The sequence below is a fragment of the Danio rerio genome, chromosome 20, assembly GCF_052040795.2.
Source record: "Danio rerio strain M-AB ecotype USA chromosome 20, GRCz13ab, whole genome shotgun sequence".
NCBI lineage: Eukaryota > Metazoa > Chordata > Actinopteri > Cypriniformes > Danionidae > Danio > Danio rerio.
The window spans coordinates 29,867,062-29,885,279 of NC_141040.1; the positions used below are offsets into that span (position 1 = coordinate 29,867,062).

The 18,218-nt window shown below is 40.3% G+C and overlaps 1 protein-coding gene and 22 non-coding genes across 24 annotated transcripts in view; 22 read left to right on the plus strand and 1 right to left on the minus strand.

Moving 5' to 3' along the window:
* Positions 1-18,218, minus strand: part of capn3b (calpain 3b) — a 46,366-nt gene that overhangs the window by 1,499 nt on the left and 26,649 nt on the right. For both annotated transcript variants that reach the window (XR_015517387.1, NM_001243321.1), the window contains 3 exon segments: positions 736-804; positions 557-635; positions 363-479 (listed from right to left, as the gene is read on the minus strand). Coding sequence is in view for 1 of the 2 variants with exons in the window: in NM_001243321.1 (NP_001230250.1) it covers positions 363-479; positions 557-635; positions 736-804 (265 nt within the window). In the remaining variant the exon portion in view is untranslated.
* trnal-caa (transfer RNA leucine (anticodon CAA)) lies at positions 1,525-1,636 on the plus strand. The gene is made up of 2 exons: positions 1,525-1,562; positions 1,591-1,636. It is a non-coding gene; the product is annotated as a tRNA-Leu (tRNA).
* Positions 2,727-2,838, plus strand: trnal-caa (transfer RNA leucine (anticodon CAA)). The gene is made up of 2 exons: positions 2,727-2,764; positions 2,793-2,838. It is a non-coding gene; the product is annotated as a tRNA-Leu (tRNA).
* trnal-caa (transfer RNA leucine (anticodon CAA)) lies at positions 3,230-3,341 on the plus strand. Its single transcript has 2 exons — positions 3,230-3,267; positions 3,296-3,341. It is a non-coding gene; the product is annotated as a tRNA-Leu (tRNA).
* trnal-caa (transfer RNA leucine (anticodon CAA)) lies at positions 3,703-3,814 on the plus strand. The gene is made up of 2 exons: positions 3,703-3,740; positions 3,769-3,814. It is a non-coding gene; the product is annotated as a tRNA-Leu (tRNA).
* trnal-caa (transfer RNA leucine (anticodon CAA)) lies at positions 4,386-4,497 on the plus strand. Its single transcript has 2 exons — positions 4,386-4,423; positions 4,452-4,497. It is a non-coding gene; the product is annotated as a tRNA-Leu (tRNA).
* trnal-caa (transfer RNA leucine (anticodon CAA)) lies at positions 4,633-4,743 on the plus strand. The gene is made up of 2 exons: positions 4,633-4,670; positions 4,698-4,743. It is a non-coding gene; the product is annotated as a tRNA-Leu (tRNA).
* Positions 7,229-7,340, plus strand: trnal-caa (transfer RNA leucine (anticodon CAA)). Its single transcript has 2 exons — positions 7,229-7,266; positions 7,295-7,340. It is a non-coding gene; the product is annotated as a tRNA-Leu (tRNA).
* Positions 7,944-8,055, plus strand: trnal-caa (transfer RNA leucine (anticodon CAA)). Its single transcript has 2 exons — positions 7,944-7,981; positions 8,010-8,055. It is a non-coding gene; the product is annotated as a tRNA-Leu (tRNA).
* Positions 9,461-9,572, plus strand: trnal-caa (transfer RNA leucine (anticodon CAA)). The gene is made up of 2 exons: positions 9,461-9,498; positions 9,527-9,572. It is a non-coding gene; the product is annotated as a tRNA-Leu (tRNA).
* On the plus strand, positions 10,431-10,542 carry trnal-caa (transfer RNA leucine (anticodon CAA)). The gene is made up of 2 exons: positions 10,431-10,468; positions 10,497-10,542. It is a non-coding gene; the product is annotated as a tRNA-Leu (tRNA).
* On the plus strand, positions 10,679-10,790 carry trnal-caa (transfer RNA leucine (anticodon CAA)). The gene is made up of 2 exons: positions 10,679-10,716; positions 10,745-10,790. It is a non-coding gene; the product is annotated as a tRNA-Leu (tRNA).
* On the plus strand, positions 12,797-12,908 carry trnal-caa (transfer RNA leucine (anticodon CAA)). The gene is made up of 2 exons: positions 12,797-12,834; positions 12,863-12,908. It is a non-coding gene; the product is annotated as a tRNA-Leu (tRNA).
* trnal-caa (transfer RNA leucine (anticodon CAA)) lies at positions 13,519-13,630 on the plus strand. The gene is made up of 2 exons: positions 13,519-13,556; positions 13,585-13,630. It is a non-coding gene; the product is annotated as a tRNA-Leu (tRNA).
* Positions 13,766-13,878, plus strand: trnal-caa (transfer RNA leucine (anticodon CAA)). Its single transcript has 2 exons — positions 13,766-13,804; positions 13,833-13,878. It is a non-coding gene; the product is annotated as a tRNA-Leu (tRNA).
* Positions 14,011-14,122, plus strand: trnai-uau (transfer RNA isoleucine (anticodon UAU)). The gene is made up of 2 exons: positions 14,011-14,048; positions 14,084-14,122. It is a non-coding gene; the product is annotated as a tRNA-Leu (tRNA).
* On the plus strand, positions 15,203-15,314 carry trnal-caa (transfer RNA leucine (anticodon CAA)). The gene is made up of 2 exons: positions 15,203-15,240; positions 15,269-15,314. It is a non-coding gene; the product is annotated as a tRNA-Leu (tRNA).
* Positions 15,452-15,563, plus strand: trnai-uau (transfer RNA isoleucine (anticodon UAU)). The gene is made up of 2 exons: positions 15,452-15,489; positions 15,525-15,563. It is a non-coding gene; the product is annotated as a tRNA-Ile (tRNA).
* Positions 16,173-16,284, plus strand: trnal-caa (transfer RNA leucine (anticodon CAA)). The gene is made up of 2 exons: positions 16,173-16,210; positions 16,239-16,284. It is a non-coding gene; the product is annotated as a tRNA-Leu (tRNA).
* Positions 16,422-16,533, plus strand: trnai-uau (transfer RNA isoleucine (anticodon UAU)). Its single transcript has 2 exons — positions 16,422-16,459; positions 16,495-16,533. It is a non-coding gene; the product is annotated as a tRNA-Ile (tRNA).
* Positions 16,895-17,006, plus strand: trnal-caa (transfer RNA leucine (anticodon CAA)). The gene is made up of 2 exons: positions 16,895-16,932; positions 16,961-17,006. It is a non-coding gene; the product is annotated as a tRNA-Leu (tRNA).
* Positions 17,839-17,950, plus strand: trnal-caa (transfer RNA leucine (anticodon CAA)). Its single transcript has 2 exons — positions 17,839-17,876; positions 17,905-17,950. It is a non-coding gene; the product is annotated as a tRNA-Leu (tRNA).
* trnal-caa (transfer RNA leucine (anticodon CAA)) lies at positions 18,085-18,196 on the plus strand. Its single transcript has 2 exons — positions 18,085-18,122; positions 18,151-18,196. It is a non-coding gene; the product is annotated as a tRNA-Leu (tRNA).

Here is an 18,218-nt window from a genome sequence, read left to right on the forward strand (position 1 = left end):
CCAACTTTATTCTGTTGAACACAATGGAGGATAGTTTAAAGAAGACTGAAAATGTAATCATGGGCTTCCATAGTATTTGTTTTTCCTATGGATGTCAATGGTTACAGGTTTTCCGCTTTCTTCAAATTATCTTCTTTTGTGTTGAACAGAACAAGGTTGATAACCACTTGAGAGTGCGTAAATGTGAGCAATTTTTCATTTTTGGTTGAATTACCCCTTTAATTCACTGTCATGCAATATATAGACCAAAAAGTCATTAATTCTAAAGACTCCTTAAGTCAAATGTGCTAAAATTGGGATGATACTATGTTGACCAAATCCAGGAAGAGTGAAATAAAAAAAAATAAATAAATAAAACTTACTAAACATTCCCTCCAGTCGCACTAAGCAGCTAATGTAGCTGTCGAAATCCAACTCCATGTGTTCATTGGCATATCTCATACAAATGATGTCATACAGCTGATTGTTGAGTTGAAAACCTGATGCGCAGAGACAAATCTCAGTGTTACAAAAGGCTACAAAAAATGATTTGTTAAATAAAGACTGATTGTCCAACCTGCTTCAGTAAGTGCGTTCCTCATCTCGAAACTGCTGATTGTGCTGGATTTGTCAGTGTCGAAACGTGTGAACACCAGCTGTAAATCAGAAATGGAGCATGTCTATAACATGTTCTACTAACTACTAACAGTGTAGTGTAACCTGCTGATCTAACGAGAAAATAACATAGATTCATACCTTCCACTGTTTAATCTTGTTCCATAAGTGTTTGAACTCCTGCAGGTTTAGATGACCTGTTCCATCAGTCTAAAGTGTTGTAGTTGAGATACATTTCAGTGCGTTTGTGTAGCTGGTTGGAAAACTGACCAACTTTGAAATAAGGTAATTGACAATTCATCCAGGCCACAAGAGACCACTTTTTCAGTCTCTTTTTATTAAGACCAAAATACCCACACCCATCCATCCATCCATTCTGACAAAAAAAGTTTTCATATTGATTAGAATAGAAAAAGAAAAGGAAATAATGCAGTTGTCCTTTGCGGAGTGCACCACACCAATCAGTGTGTCAGAAAGGTCTAAGTCGCCAGACTCAAGGTGAATCAACCTTCTCAAAGAATGGGGATTCTGGTCTCCAGATGGAGGCATGGGTTCACATCCCACTTCTGACAATAGAGTTTTCCTATTGATTAGAAGAGGGAAAAGAAATGGAAATAATACTGTTGTCCTTTGCAGGTTGCCTCAACAGATTATTTGTGAATTGCACCACACTGTAGCAAAAAAATGTGTGTCCGAGTGGTCTAAGGTGCTAGGCTCACAGTCAATCAACCTTCCCAGCTAATGAGAAATCTGGGCTTCAGATGGAAGCGTAGGTTCAAATCCCACTTCTGACCATAGATATTTCAGATTTATTAGATTAGATAAAGCAATGAAGATGATCTACAGGTTTATATTGATGGTTTTGCACTTTGAACTTTACCTTAATGGAAGAAATAATAATGGAGTGCACTATACCATAGAAAAAATGGTGTTAGAATGGCCGAGGGGTCTAAGGCGCCAGACTCAAGATGAGTTAATCTCCTCAAGGAATGAGGTTTCTGGTCTCCTGATGGAGGCGTGGGTTAAAATCCCACTTCTGACAATAGATTCATTAGATTTCAAAAAGAAGTGGTGATGATTTAAGGTTTTTTTATTGCTGGTGTTAGGCTCTGAACTTTGCCTCAACGGAGGCATTAGTAATGGAGTGCACTATACTGCAAAACAGACATGTGTCAGAATGGCTGAGTGGTCTAAGGCGCCAGACTCAAGATGAATCCATCTTGTCAAGAAATGAGGATTCTGGTCTCCAGATGGAGGCGGTGGTTCAAATCACACTTCTGACAATGGAGTTTTCCTATTGATTAGAAGGGGAAAAGAAATGGAAATTATTCAAAGGTTTCTGATGTTGCAGCTGTCAGTTGCAGTTTGCCTCAGTAGAGTCTTTATTTGTAGATTGCACCACACCTTTGCAAAATGTGTGTCAGAATGGCCGAGTGGTCTAAGGTGCCAGACTAAAGGTGAATCAACTTTCTCAGTTAATGAGAATTCTGATATGGCGGTGTGGGTTCAAATCCAACTTCTGACAATAGAAATATTAGATTTATTATATTATAAAAAGAAATGTAGATGATTTACAGGTTTTATTGCTGTTGTTACTCTCTGAACTTTGCCTCAATGGAGGCATTAGCAATGGAGTGCACAATACCACAAATAAGGATGTGTCAGAATGGCAGAGTGGTCTAAGGCGCTAGAATCAAGGTTAATCATTCTTCTCAAGGTATGATGATTCTAGTCTGTAGATGGAGGTGTGGGTTCAAATCCCACTTCTGACAATAGAGTTTTCCTATTAATTAGAAGAGAAAAAGAAATGGAAATAATACTGTTGTCCTTTGCAGGTTGCCTCAACAGATTCTTTATTTGTGGATTGCACCACACTGTAGCAAAAAATGTGTGTCCGAGTGATCTAAGGTGCTAGGCTCACAGTCATTCAACCTTCTCAGCTAATGAGAAATCTGGGCTTCAGATGGATGCGTAGGTTCAAATCCCACTTCTGACCATAGATATTTCAGATTTATTAGATTAGATAAAGCAATGAAGATGATCTACAGGTTTTTATTGCTGGTTTTGCGCTCTCAACTTTGCCTCAATGGGGGCATTAGTAATGTAATGCACTGTACATTTGAAATGCATGTGTCAGAATGGCCGAGTGGTCTAAGGCGCCAGACTCAAGATGAATCAATCTTCTCAAGGAATGAGCGTTCTGGTCTCTAGATGGAGGCGTGGGTTCAAATCCCACTTCAGACAATGGAGTTTTCCTATTGATTAGAAGGGGAAAAGAAATGGAAATAATTCAAAGGTTTCAGATGTTGCAGTTGTCTGTTGCTGTTTGCCTCAGTCGAGTCTTTATTTGTAAAGTTGTAGTGCACCACAACTTTGCTAAATATCTGTCAGAATGGCCGAGTGGTCTAAGGCGCTAGACTCAAGGTGAATCAACTTTCTCAGCTAATAAGAATTCTGGTCTCCCGATGGAGGCGTGTTTTCAAATCCCACTTCTGACAATAGAAATATTAGATTTATTACATTACGAAAAGAAACGTAGATTATTTACAAGTTATTATTGCTGGTGTTACTCTCTGAACTTTGCCTCAATGGAGGCATTAGCAATGGAGTGCACTATACCTCACAAAATTTAACAGCCAGAATGGCTGAGTGGTCTAAGGTGCCAGACTCAAGTTTAATCAAGCTTCTCAACGTATGTGGGTTCAGGTCTCCAGATGGAGGCGTGGGTTCAAATCCCACTTCTGACAACAGCGTTTTCCTATTGATTAGAAGAGGAAAAAGAAATGGAAATAATACTGTTGTCCTTTGCAGGTTGCCTCAACAGATTCTTTATTTGTGGATTGCACCACACTGTAGCAAAAAATTTGTGTCCGAGTGATCTAAGGTGCTAGGCTCACAGTCAATCAACCTTCCCAGCTAATGAGAAATCTGGGCTTCAGACGGAAGCGTAGGTTTAAATCCCACTTCTGACCATAGATATTTCAGATTTATTAGATTAGATAAAGCAATGAAGATGAACTACAGGTTTTTATTGCTGGTTTTGCGCTCTGAACTCTGCCTCAATAGAGGCATTAGTAATGTACTGCACTGTACCATTGAAAAACATGTGTCAGAATGGCCGAGTGGTCTAAGGCGCCAGACTCAAGGTGAATCAATCTTCTCAAGAAATGAGGATTCTGGTCTCCAGATGGAGGCGTGGGTTCAAATCCCGCTTCTGACAATGGAGTTTACCTATTGATTAGAAGGGGAAAAGAAATGGAAATCATTTAAATGTTTCTGATGTTGCAGTTGTCTGTTGCAGTTTGCCTCAGTAGAGCCTTTAGTAGAGCCGAGTGGTCTAAGGCACCAGACTCAAGGTTAATCAATCTTCTGATGGTATTAGGGTTCTGGTCTCCAGATGGAGGCGTGGGTTCAAATCACACTTCAGACAATAGTGTATTCCTATTGATTAGAAGAGGAAAAAGAAATGGAAATAATACTGTTGTCCTTTGCAGGTTGCCTCAACAGATTCTTTATTTGTGGATTGCACCACACTTTAGCAAAAAATGTGTGTCCGAGTGGTCTAAGGTGCTGGGCTCAAAGTCATTCAACCTTCCCAGCTAATGAGAAATCTGGGCTTCAGATGGAAGCGTAGGTTCAAATCCCACTTCTGACCATAGATATTTCAGATTTATTAGATTAGAAAAAGCAATGAAGATGAACTACAGGTTTTTATTGCTGGTTTTGCGCTCTGAACTTTGCCCTAATGGAGGCATTAGTAATGTAGTGCACTGTACCATTGAAATGCATGTGTCAGAATGGCCAAGTGGTCCAAGGTGCCAGACTCAAGATGAATCAATCTTCTCAAGGAATGAGGATTCTGGTCTCCAGATGGAGGCGTGGGTTCAAATCCCACTTCTGACCATAGATATTACAGATTTATTAGATTAGATAAAGCAATGAAAATAATCTACAGGTTTTATTGCTGGTTTTGCGCTCTGAACTTTGCCTCAATGGAGGCATTAGTAATGTACTGCACTGTACCATTGAAATACATATGTCAGAATGGCCGAGTGGTCTAAGGTGCCAGACTCAAGATGAATCAATCTTCTCAAGGTTGAGCATTCTGGTCTCCAGATGGAGGCGTGGGTTCAAATCCCACTTCTGACAACAGCGTTTTCCTATTGATTTGAAGAGGGAAAAGAAATGGAAATAATACTGTTATCCTTTGCAGGTTGCCTCAACAGATTCTTTATTTGTGGATTGCACCACACTGTAGCAAAAAATGTGTGTCTGAGTGGTCTAAGGTGCCAGGCTCACAGTCATTCAACCTTCCCAGCTAATGAGAAATCTGAGCTTCAGATGGAAGCGTAGGTTCAAATCCCACTTCTGACCATAGATATTTCAGATTTTATAGATTAGATAAAGCAATGAAGATGATCTACAGGTTTTTATTGCTGGTTTTGCGCTCTCAACTTTGCCTCAGTGGAGGCATTAGTAATGTAGTTCACTGTACCATTGAAATGCGCGTGTAAGAATGGCCGAGTGGTCTAAGGCAGTGGTTCCCAACCTTTTTCTCTGGGGCCCCCCCACATGAACATATACAAACATTGGAGCCCCTCCACCATATAAATACACACGCACGCACGCACACACACATGTACTTTGTATATATATATATGCATGTATGTATACATATATGTATATATATATATATATATATATTACATATATATATATATATATATATATATATATATATATATATATATATATATATATATATATATGTGTGTGTGTGTGTGTGTGTGTATAATATGAATAGAAAATATAAATTAATCGGTTTTAACTTGTCTTGGCCTTCAATAAAACCAAAATTTAGGTTGGCTTTGTCATACTGTCTAATCTTTTTCTTCGCCTCTGAAGAATCACTGCATTTACGTTTCTCTGCCATTTTTGTTTTGATTTTGCCTTTACAACACGTTGACAAGCAAGTTGCGTGAGTGAGCAAAATTTAAATAATTATTTAAAGCTATTTATTTTAATTATTTTTACTATTATGTTGGAATTTTAAACATGTGTTTATAGATTTTTTTGGTACTTAAAAATACATATATAATAGTAGGGCTGTCGATTTTGGGAAAAATCATAATCACGATTATTTTGGTCATAATTGTAATCACAATTATTCAAAACGATTATCAGTTGAAGTCAAAATTATTAGCTCTTCTGAGATTTATTTGAATAAATATTTCCCAAATTATGTTTAACAGAGCAAGGAATTTTAACAGTATTTCCTATAATATTTTTTTCTTCTATTTGTTTTATTTTAGCTAGAATAAAAGCAGGTTTAAATATTTTGAAACCAATTTAAAGTCAATATTATTAGCCCTCTTAAGCAATATATATTTTTGATTGTCTGCAGAAGAAACTACTGTCATACAATGACTTGCCTAATTACACTAAGCCTTTGAATTGCACTTTAATCTGAATGTTTGTATTTTGAAAAAATATCTAGTAAAATATTATGTGCTGTCATCATAGCAAAGATAAAAGAAATCAGTAATTAGAAATTAGATATCAAAACTATTATGTTCAGAAATAAGTTAAAAAAAAAGAATCTTTCCATGAAACAGAAATTGGGGAGGAAAATGGTTGCTAATATTCAGGAGGGCTAATCTGACTTCAAGTGTATACATACAGTTTTTTTTTCCACCCTGCAAAGGAAAGAGAAATAAATACAATAAAACAAAAATATGAATCAAACTGTGCTTTAAGCATCTTCACTGTAAGAAAAACACTTAAGCTACAGCAGTCCTTCAGTCAAGAGCAGCGAGGGCTTTCTCGTTGTTTGATTAATAATGATAAAAACAGGTGACAGAAGGATTATAGCGCGCTGTCTCTTTAATAGTTTCTCTTTCACGTCTTTTGATCCTCAACTCGTTTGTTTATTACACAAATCAGGGTTAATATAAATAATCACTAAACACCGCGTTTTGACACCTATTTGACACCTATTTGACCAAAAGCACTCACGTTAAGATGACTTTAGATGTTTGCGCTCCTCTGCTCGTCTCAGTGTGTGAATGAGAGCGAATGCTGACCGGCCGCATGCTTCTGACTGCGTGTGCGTTTTCCGCACACACATAAGCACGCGCTCTTTCGCGCTTTTAAGAGCAACAACACGTGTACAACTGGAAAGTGGCGGTACATGATGCAATAATCATTTATCTCGATTAAAGCTCTTTTATAATCGTTTGAAGCCGAAATCGAAATCGGATTTTTGATTATATGCAAAGCCCTATATAATAGTGGAGCATTTTTATGCCTTTTTCTACCTCAACACTTATCCTCTCCCGCGCTCCCCTTGTGAACTCTGGCGCCCCCCTTAGGGGGGCGCGGACCCCAGGTTGGGAACCACTGGTCTAAGGCGCCAGACTCAAGATGAATCAATCTTCTCAAGGAATGAGGATTCTGGTCTCCAGATGGAGGCGTGGGTTCAAATCCCACTTCTGACAATGGAGTTTTCCTATTGATTAGAAGGGAAAAAGAAATGGAAATAATTCAAAGGTTTCTGATGTTGCAGTTGTCTGTTGCTGTTTGCCTCAGTCGAGTCTTTATTTGTAGATTGCACCACACCTTTTGCAAAACATCTGTCAGAATGGCTGAGTGGTCCAAGGCGCCAGACTCAAGATGAGTCAACTTTCTCAGTTAGTGAGTATTCTGGTCTCCCGATGGAGGTGTTGGTTCAAATCCCACTTCTGACAATAGAAATATTAGATTTATTACATTACGAAAAGAAACGTAGATGATTTACAGGTTATTATTGCTGGTGTTACTCTCTGAACTTTGCCTCAATGGAGGCATTAGCAATGGAGTGCACTATACCACACAAAAGTTAACAGGCCGAGTGGTCTAAGGTGCCAGACTCAAGTTTAATCAATCTTCTCAACGTATGTGGGTTCTGGTTGCCAGATGGAGGCGTGTGTTTAAATCCCACTTCTGACAATGGAGTTTTCCTATTGATTAGAATAGGGAAAAGAAATGGAAATAATACCGTTGTCCTTTGCAGGTTGCCTCAACAGATTCTTTATTTGTGGATTGCACCACACTGTAGCAAAAAAATGTGCGTCCGAGTGGTCTAAGGTGCTAGGCTCACAGTCATTCAACCTTCCCAGCTAATGAGAATTCTGGGCTTCAGATGGAAGCGTAGGTTCAAATCCCACTTCTGACCATAGATATTTCAGATTTATTAGATTAGATAAAGCAATGAAGATGATCTACAGGTTTTTATTGCTGGTTTTGCGCTCGGAACTTTACATCAATGGAGGAATTAGTAATGTAGTGCACTGTACCGTTGAAATGCTAGTGTCAGAATGGCCGAGTGGTCTAAATCGCCAGACTCAAGATGAATCAATCTTCTCAAGGAATGAGGATTCTGGTCTCCACATGGAGGCGTGGGTTCAAATCCCACTTCTGACAATGAAATTTTCCTATTGATTAGAAGGGGAAAAGAAATGGAAATAATTCAAAGGTTTCTGATGTTGCAGTTGTCTGTTGCTGTTTACCTCAGTAGAGTATTTATTTGTTGATTGCTCCACACCTTTGCAAAATATCTGTCAGAATGGCCTGATTGGTCTAAAGCCTGATTTAAACTTCTGCGTCATACGCACGCGTATGCTACGGCGCTGATGCATAGCCCTTCGCCGTGGCCATCGCCGTCACTGACGTGCACCTCTTCAAAAATGTAACTACACGTCGCAACGACGCGTAGCATAAGCTCTGTGATTGGTCGGCTTGGTAGCGCTGACGAGTCTGGGCGGGACCGAGAGCCGCGCGAATGGCGGGAGCGATTGTTTACAAGTGTGGAGTTCCGTGAAGGAGTTCCGGATGGAAAGTTTTGTTTTGTGTTTACCTCATAGTTAAAGTTGTTGCACTCCGCCGGTTCATGCCTCAAAATGAGCGAGTTTGAGCCACTTGTACATCCCGGAAGTGTTCAGGAAAAGCAAAAAAGCAGAAAAGAAACTCGACACAGAGGAACATTAACACCTCACTGCCCACTAGCGTTTCGGAAGTGTTAATGCAGACCGACAGAGACAGCGCGCAGAAGTATAAATGCACAGCCACGCGCGTTGCCTGCGCCGTGGGTTATGCCGGTCACCTGACGCAGAAGTATAAATCAGGCTTAAGGCGCCAGACTTAAGGTGAATCAACTTTCTCAGTTAATGAGAATTCTGGTCTCCCGATGGAGGCGTGGGTTCAAATCCCACTTCTGACAATAGAAATATTAGATTTATTACATTACGAAAAGAAATGTATATGATTTACAGGTTATTATTGCTGGTGTTACTCTCTGAACTTTGCCTCAATGGAGGCATTAGCAATGGAGTGCACTATACCACACAAAACTCAGGTGTCAGTATGGCGGAGTGGTCTAAGGTGCCAGACTCAAGTTTAATCAATCTGCTCAACGTGTGAGGGTTCTGGTTTACAGATGGAGGCGTGGGTTCAAATCCCGCTTCTGACAACAGTGATTTCCTATTGATTAGAAGAGGGAAAAGAAATGGAAATAATACTGTTGTCCTTTGCAGGTTGCCTCAACAGATTCTTTATTTGTGGATTGCACCACACTGTAGCAAAAAATGTGTGTCTGAGTGGTCTAAGGTGCTAGGCTCACAGTCATTCAACCTTCCCAGCTAATGAGAATTCTGGGCTTCAGATGGAAGCGTAGGTTCAAATCCCACTTCTGACCATAGATATTTCAGATTTATTAGATTAGATAAAGCAATGATGATGATCTACAGGTTTTTATTGCTGGTTTTGCTCTCTGAACTTTTCTCAATGGAGGCACTAGTAATGTAGTGCACTGTACAGTTGAGATGGACGTGTCAGAATGGCCGAGTGGTCTAAGGTGCCAGACTCAAGATGAATCAGTCTTCTCAAGGACTGAGGATTCTGGTCTCCAGATGGAGGCGTGGGTTCAAATCCCACTTCTGACAATAGAGTTTTCCTATCGATTAGAAGGGGAAAAGAAATGGAAATAATTCAAAGGTTTCTGATGTTGCAGTTGTCTGTTGCTGTTTGCCTGAGTAGAGTCTTTATTTGTAGATTGCTCCACACCTTTGCAAAATATCTGTAAGAATGGCTGAGTGGTTTAAGGCGCCAGACTCAAGGTGAATCAACTTTCTCAGTTAATGAGAATTGTGGTCTCCTGATTGAGGCGTGGGTTCAAATCCCACTTCTGACAATAGAAATATTAGATTTATTACACTGCGAAAAGAAACGTAGATGATTTACAGGTTATTATTGCTGGTTTTACTCTCAGAACTTTGCCTCAATGGAGGCATTAGCAATGGAGTGCACTATACCACACAAAAGTCAGGTGTCAAAATGGCCGAGTGGTCTAAGGTGCCAGACTCAAGTTTAATCAATCTTCTCAACGTATGAGTGTTTTCCTCTCCAGATGGAGGCGTGGGTTCAAATCCCAATTCTGACAGCATTGTTTTCCTATTAATTAGAAGAGGGAAAAGAAATGGAAATAATACTGTTATCCTTTGCAGGTTGCCTCAACAGATTCTTTATTTGTGGATAGCACCACACTTTAGCAAAAAATGTGTGTCCCAGTGGTCTAACGTGCTAGGCTCACAGTCAATCAACCTTCTCAGCTAATGAGAATTCTGGGCTTCAGATGGAAGCGTAGGTTCAAATCCCACTTCTGACCATAGATATTTCAGATTTATTAGATTAGATAAAGCAATGAAGATGATCTACAGGTTTTTATTGCTGGTTTTGCGCTCTCAACTTTGCCTCAATGGAGGCATTAGTAATGTAGTGCACTGTACTGTTAAAATGTATGTGTCAGAATGGCCGAGTGGTCTAAGGCGCCAGACTCAAGATGAATCAATCTTCTCAAAGAATGAGGGTTCTGGTCTCTAGATGGGGGTGTGGGTTCAAATCCAACTTCTGACAATGTAGTTTTCCTATTGATTAGAAGGGAAAAAGAAATGGAAATAATTCAAAGTTTTCTGATGTTGCAGTTGTCTGTTGCTGTTTACCTGAGTAGAGTCTTTATTTGTAGATTGCTCCACACCTTTGCAAAATATCTGTCAGAATGGCCGAGTGGTCTAAGGCGCCAGACTCAAGGTGAATCAACTTTCTCAGTTTATCAGGATTCTGGTCTCCCGATGGAGGTGTGGGTTCAAATCCCACTTCTGACAATAGAAATATTAGATTTTTACATTACGAAAAGAAACGTAGATGATTTACAGGTTATTATTGCTGGTGTTACTCTCTGAACTTTGCCTCAATGGAGGCATTAGCAATGGAGTGCACTATACCACACAAAAGTCAGCTCTCAGAATGGCTGAGTGGTCTAAGGTGCCACACTCAAGTTTAATCAATCTTCTCAACGTATGAGGGTTCTGGGGCCTCATGTATCAACGCTGCGTACGCACAAAAACTTTGCGTACGCCAGGTTTCACGCTCAGAATCGCTCACGTTTGGATTTACTAACAATGAACTGAACGTGGGAATTTGCGCAGGTTCACGGCAGCTTTCTGGCAGGCGTACGCACATTTTTTGTGCGTGTCTGTTTTATTTCCATTGGCGACTCCTAGAGGCAGTTGTGTTAAATTCTTCTCTACAAAGTGTCTGATCCTTGCAATGGCGTCTGTATGAGACGGGTTCATATAGTAGGTATGTAAGATTTCCATACCATACAGTTGACCAGCTAAACATTAAAGCACAATTTGCAGCGGTCGCCTGTTTTCCCAATGTAATCTGAGCTATCTACTGCACGCACATTGCTATAAAGACACTATCTGAAGATGAATTTGCATGCGTGAATCAGAAACATTTCCATTCAATAAATGTGCAAATAAAATATGATGCACAAACTTATTAATGATTCCTACTTGTCTTTCTCGTGATAAATAGTGGGCAAAATCTGATATGTAGCAGGGAAAAAAAGAAGAAAGAGTTCATCAGACGCTGGATTCGAACCGAGTTTATGCTCGAACGCGTCAGTATTTGATCATATGCTTCTTATAAGGTGCGCCACTGAGACTGCGAAGGGTACTGCAACATTTTACAGATATAAACCACACTATTTCTTTTTTAAATGCACTTAGTGCGATGTTCAGACCCAACTGTGTTAACCGTATCAGCTAAACTCTCCCACTCTATTTTTTTTCTTTTGTTGTTAAATCCGCCGAACAAACTTGCAAATAACACCGCTTTTCTCCGGTCTACCTCCGAAAGCAGCACCTCCAATTCACATTCTGTTCAAAGTTTCTCTTTTTGCTTGATTTTGCCGTTGCTTTTTCGTTGGGTTTTGTCATTAGCATAGTCATTAGCATATTCATATGGGGGAGGAGGCAGGGAGGGGTTTTGTGCTCGTGCATGTTGCGCTCAGTTTCACGTTCATTCAGATGTACAAAAGAATATGCGTGGGATTCGGCGTACGCAGTGTTTCATACATCTGAATTTTTTTCTGCGTACGCACATTTACAGCTTTGTGCGTACGCAATGTTTTAGTAAGATTTCCACGCAAGTCTTCGTACATGAGGCCCCTGGTCTCCAGATGGAGGCGTGGGTTCGAATCCCATTTCTGACAGCATCGTTATCCTATTGATTAGAAGAGGGAAAAGAAATGGAAATAATACTGTTATCCTTTGCAGGTTGCCTCAACAGAATCTTTATTTGTGGATTGCACCACACTGTAGCAAAAAATGTGTGTCCGAGTGGTCTAAGGTGCTAGGCTCACAGTCAATCAACCTTCTCGGCTAATGAGAATTCTGGGCTTCAGATGGAAGCGTAGGTTCAATTCCCACTTCTGACCATAGATATTTCAGATTTATTAGATTAGATAAAGCAATGAACATGATCTACAGGTTTTTATTGCTGGTTTTGCGCTCTCAACTTTGCCTCAATGGAGGCACTAGTAATGTAGTGCACTGTACCGTTGAAATGGACGTGTCACAATGGCTGAGTGGTCTAAGGTGCCAGACTCAAGGTGAATCAATCTTTTCAAGGTATGAGGATTCTGGTCGCCAGATGGAGGCGTGGGTTCAAATCCCACTTCTGACAATGGAGTTTTCCTATTGATTAGAAGGGGAAAAGAAATGAAAATAATTCAAAGGTTTCTGATGTTGCAGTTGTCTTTTGCTGTTTGCCTGAGTAGAGTCTTTATTTGTAGATTGCTCCACACCTTTGGAAAATATCTGTCAGAATGGCCGAGTGGTCTAAGGCGCCAGACTCAAGGTGAATCGCAATTCTCAGTTAATGAGAATTCTGGTCTCCTGATGGAGGCGTGGGTTCAAATCCCACTTCTGACAATAGAAATATTACATTTATTACACTACGAAAAGAAACGTAGATGATTTACAGGTTATTATTGCTGGTTGTACTCTCTGAACTTTGCCTCAATGGAGGCATTAGCAATGGAGTGCACTATACCACACAAAAGTCAGGTGTCAAAATGGCCGAGTGGTCTAAGGTGCCAGACTTATGTTTAATCAATCTTCTCAACGTATAAGGGTTCTCCTCTCCAGAAGGAGGCGTGGGTTCAAATCCCACTTCTGACAACAATGTTTTCCTATTGATTAGAAGAGGGAAAAGAAATGGAAATAATACTGTTGTACTTTGCAGGTTGCCTCAACAGATTCTTTATTTGTGGATTGCACCACACTGTAGCAAAAAATGTGTGTCTGACTGGTCTAAGGTGCTAGGCTCACAGTCATTCAACCTTCCCAGCTAATGAGAAATCTGAGCTTCAGATGGAAGCGTAGGTTCAAATCCCACTTCTGACCATAGATATTTCAGATTTATTAGATTAGATAAAGCAATGAAGATGAACTACAGGTTTTTATTGCTGGTTTTGCGCTGTGAACTTTGCCTCAATGGAGGCATTAGTAATGTAGTGCACTGTACTGTTGAAATGTATGTGTCAGAATGGCCGAGTGGTCTAAGGTGCCAGACTCAAGATGAATCAATCTTCTCAAAGAATGAGGATTCTGGTCTCCAGATGGGGGTGTGGGTTCAAATCCCACTTCTGACAATGTAGTTTTCCTATTGATTAGAAGGGAAAAAGAAATGGAAATAATTCAAAGTTTTCTGATGTTGCAGTTGTCTGTTGCTGTTTACCTGAGTAGAGTCTTTATTTGTAGATTGCTCCACACCTTTGCAAAATATCTGTCAGAATGGCCGAGTGGTCTAAGGCGCCAGACTCAAGGTGTATCAACTTTCTCAGTTTATGAGGATTCTGGTCTCCAGATATTGGCGTGGGTTCAAATCCCACTTTGACAATAGAAATATTAGATTTTTACATTACGAAAAGAAACGTAGATGATTTACAGGTTATTGCTGGTGTTACTCTCTGAACTTTGCCTCAATGGAGGCATTAGCAATGGAGTGCACTATACCACACAAAAGTCAGCTGTCAGAATGGCTGAGTGGTCTAAGGTGCCAGACTCAAGTTTAATCAATCTTCTCAACGTATGAGTGTTTTCCTCTCCAGATGGAGGCGTGGGTTCAAATCCCACTTCTGACAATATTGTTTTCCTATTGATTAGAAGAGGGAAAAGAAATGGAAATAATACTGTTGTACTTTGCAGGTTGCCTCAACAGATTCTTTATTGGATTGCACCACACTGTAGCAAAAAATGTGTGTCCGAGTGATCTAAGGTGCTAGGCTCACAGTCATTCAACCTTCCCAGCTAATGAGAAATCTGAGCTTCAGATGGAAGCGTAGGTTCAAATCCCACTTCTGACCATAGATATTTCAGATTTATTAGATTAGATAAAGCAATAAAGATGAACTACAGGTTTTTATTGCTGGTTTTGCGCTCTGAACTTTGCCTCAATGGAGGCATTAGCAATGGAGTGCACTATACCACACAAAAGTCAGGTGTCAAAATGGCCGAGAGGTCTAAGGTGCCAGACTCAAGTTTAATCAATCTTCTCAAGGAATGAGAGTTTTGGTCTCCAGATGGAGGCGTGGGTTCAAATCCCAATTCTGACAGCATTGTTTTCCTATTGATTAGAAGAGGGAAAAGAAATGGAAATAATACTGTTATCCTTTGCAGGTTGCCTCAACAGATTCTTTATTTGTGGATTGCACCACACTTTAGCAAAAAATGTGTGTCCGAGTGGTCTAAAATGCTAGGCTCACAGTCAATCAACCTTCTCAGCTAATGAGAATCGTGGGCTGCAGATGGAAGCGTAGGTTCAAATCCCACTTCTGACCATAGATATTTCAGATTTTTTAGATTAGATAAAGCAATGAAGATGATCTACAGGTTTTTATTCCTGGTTTTGCGCTCTGAACTTTGCCTCAATGGAGGCACTAGTAATGTAGTGCACTGTACCATTGAAATGGACGTGTCACAATGGCCGAGTGGTCTAAGGTGCCAGACTCAAGATGAATCAATCTTCTCAAGGTATGAGGATTCTGGTCGCCAGATGGAGGCGTGGGTTCAAATCCCACTTCTGACAATGGAGTTTTCCTATTGATTAGAAGGGGAAAAGAAATGGAAATAATTCAAAGGTTTCTGATGTTGCAGTTGTCTATTGCTGTTTGACTGAGTAGAGTCTTTATTTGTAGATTGCTCCACACCTTTGGAAAATATCTGTCAGAATGGCCGAGTGGTCTAAGGCGCCAGACTCAAGGTGAATCAACTTTCTCAGTTAATGAGAATTCTGGTCTCCTGATGGAGGCGTGGGTTCAAATCCCACTTCTGACAATAGAAATATTAGATTTATTACACTACGAAAAGAAACGTAGATGATTTACAGGTTATTATTGCTGGTTTTACTCTCTGAACTTTGCCTCAATGGAAGCATTAGCAATGGAGTGCACTATACCACACAAAAGTCAGGTGTCAAAATGGCCGAGTGGTCTAAGGTGCCAGACTTATGTTTAATCAATCTTCTCAACGTATAAGGGTTCTCCTCTCCAGATGGAGGCGTGGGTTCAAATCCCACTTCTGACAACAATGGTTTCCTATTGATTAGAAGAGGGAAAAGAAATGGAAATAATACTGTTGTACTTTGCAGGTTGCCTCAACAGATTCTTTATTTGTGGATTGCACCACAGTTTAGCAAAAAATGTGTGTCCGAGTGGTCTAAGGTGCTAGGCTCACAGTCAATCAACCTTCTCAGCTAATGAGAATCGTGGGCTGCAGATGGAAGCGTAGGTTCAAATCCCACTTCTGACCATAGATATTTCAGATTTATTAGATTAGATAAAGCAATGAAGATGATCTACAGGTTTTTATTGCTGGTTTTGCGCTCTGAACTTTGCCTCAATGGAGGCACTAGTAATGTAGTGCACTGTACCGTTGAAATGGACGTGTCACAATGGCCGAGTGGTCTAAGGTGCCAGACTCAAGATGAATCAATCTTCTCAAGGTATGAGGATTCTGGTTGCCAGATGGGGGTGTGGGTTCAAATCCCACTTCTGACAATGGAGTTTTCCTATTGATTAGAAGGGGAAAAGAAATGGAAATAATTCAAAGGTTTCTGATGTTGCAGTTATCTATTGCTGTTTGCCTGAGTAGAGTCTTTATTTGTAGATTGCTCCACACCTTTGGAAAATATCTGTCAGAATGGCCGAGTGGTCTAAGGCGCCAGACTCAAGGTGAATCAACTTTCTCAGTTAATGAGAATTCTGGTCTCCTGATGGAGGCGTGGGTTCAAATCCCACTTCTGACAATAGAAATATTAGATTTATTACACTACGAAAAGAAACGTAGATGATTTACAGGTTATTATTGCTGGTTTTACTCTCTGAACTTTGCCTCAATGGAGGCATTAGCAATGGAGTGCACTATACCACACAAAAGTCAGGTGTCAAAATGGCCGAGTGGTCTAAGGTGCCAGACTTATGTTTAATCAATCTTCTCAACGTATAAGGGTTCTCCTCTCCAGATGGAGGCGTGGGTTCAAATCCCACTTCTGACAACAATTTTTTCCTATTGATTAGAAGAGGGAAAAGAAATGGAAATAATACTGTTGTACTTTGCAGGTTGCCTCAACAGATTCTTTATTTGTGGATTGCACCACACTGTAGCAAAAAATGTGTGTCTGAGTGGTCTAAGGTGCTAGGCTCACAGTCATTCAACCTTCCCAGCTAATGAGAAATCTGAGCTTCAGATGGAAGTGTAGGTTCAAATCCCACTTCTGACCATAGATATTTCAGATTTATTAGATTAGATAAAGCAATGAAGATGAACTACAGGTTTTTATTGCTGGTTTTGCGCTCTGAACTTTGCCTCAATGGGGGCATTAGTAATTTAGTGCACTGTACCATTGAAATGTATGTGTCAGAATGGCCGAGTGGTCTAAGGCGCCAGACTCAAGATGAATCAATCTTCTCAAGAAATGAGAAATCTGGTCTCCAGATGGAGGCGTGGGTTCAAATCCTACTTCTGACAACAACGTTTTCCTATGTATTAGAAGAGGGAAAGAAATGGAAATAATTCAAAGGTTTCTGATGTTGCAGTTGTCTGTTGCTGTTTGCCTCAGTAGAGTCTTTATTTGTAGATGGCACCACACCTTTGCAAAATAACTGTCAGAATGGCCGAGAGGTCTAAGGTGCCAGACTCAAGGTGAATCAACTTTCTCAGTTAATGAGAATTCTGGTCTTCAAATCCCACTTCTGACAAAAGAAATATTAGATTTATTACATAACGAAACGTAGATGATTTACAGGTTATTATTGCTGGTTTTACTCTCTGAACTTTGCCTCAATGGAGGCATTAGCAATGGAGTGCACTATACCACACAAAAGTCAGGTTTCAAAATGGCCGAGTGGTCTAAGGTGCCAAACTCAAGTTTAATCAATCTTCTCAAGGAATGAGGGTTCTGGTCTCCAGATGGAGGCGTGGGTTCAAATCACAATTCTGACAGCATTGTTTTCCTATTGATTAGAAGAGGGAAAAGAAATGGAAATAATACTGTTATCCTTTGCAGGTTGCCACAACAGATTCTTTATTTGTGGATTGCACCACACTTTAGCAAAAAATGTGTGTCCGAGTGGTCTAAAATGCTAGGCTCACAGTCAATCAACCTTCTCAGCTAATGAGAATCGTGGGCTGCAGATGGAAGCGTAGGTTCAAATCCTACTTCTGACCATAGATATTTCAGATTTATTAGATTAGATAAAGCAACGAAGATGATCTACAGGTTTTTATTGCTGGTTTTGCGCTCTGAACTTTGCCTCAGTGAAGGGAGTAATGTAGTGCACTGTACCGTTGAAATGAATGTGTCAGAATGGCCGAGCGGTCTAAGGCGCCAGACTCAAGATGAATCAATCTTCTCAAGGAATGAGCATTCTGGTCTCCAGATGGAGGCGTGGGTTCAAATCCCACTTCTGATAGCTGAGTTTTCCTATTGATTAGAAGGGGAAAAGAAATGGAAATAATTCAAAGGTTTCTGATGTTGCAGTTGTCTCTCGCTGTTTGCCTCAGTAGAGTCTTTATTTGTAGATTGCACCACACCATTGCAAAATCTGTCAGAATGGCCGAGTGGTCTAAGGCGCCAGACTCAAGATGAATCAATCTTCTCAAGGTATGAGAATTCTGGTCTCCAAATGGAGGCGTGGGTTCAAGTCCCACTTCTGACAATGGAGTTTTCCTATTGATTAG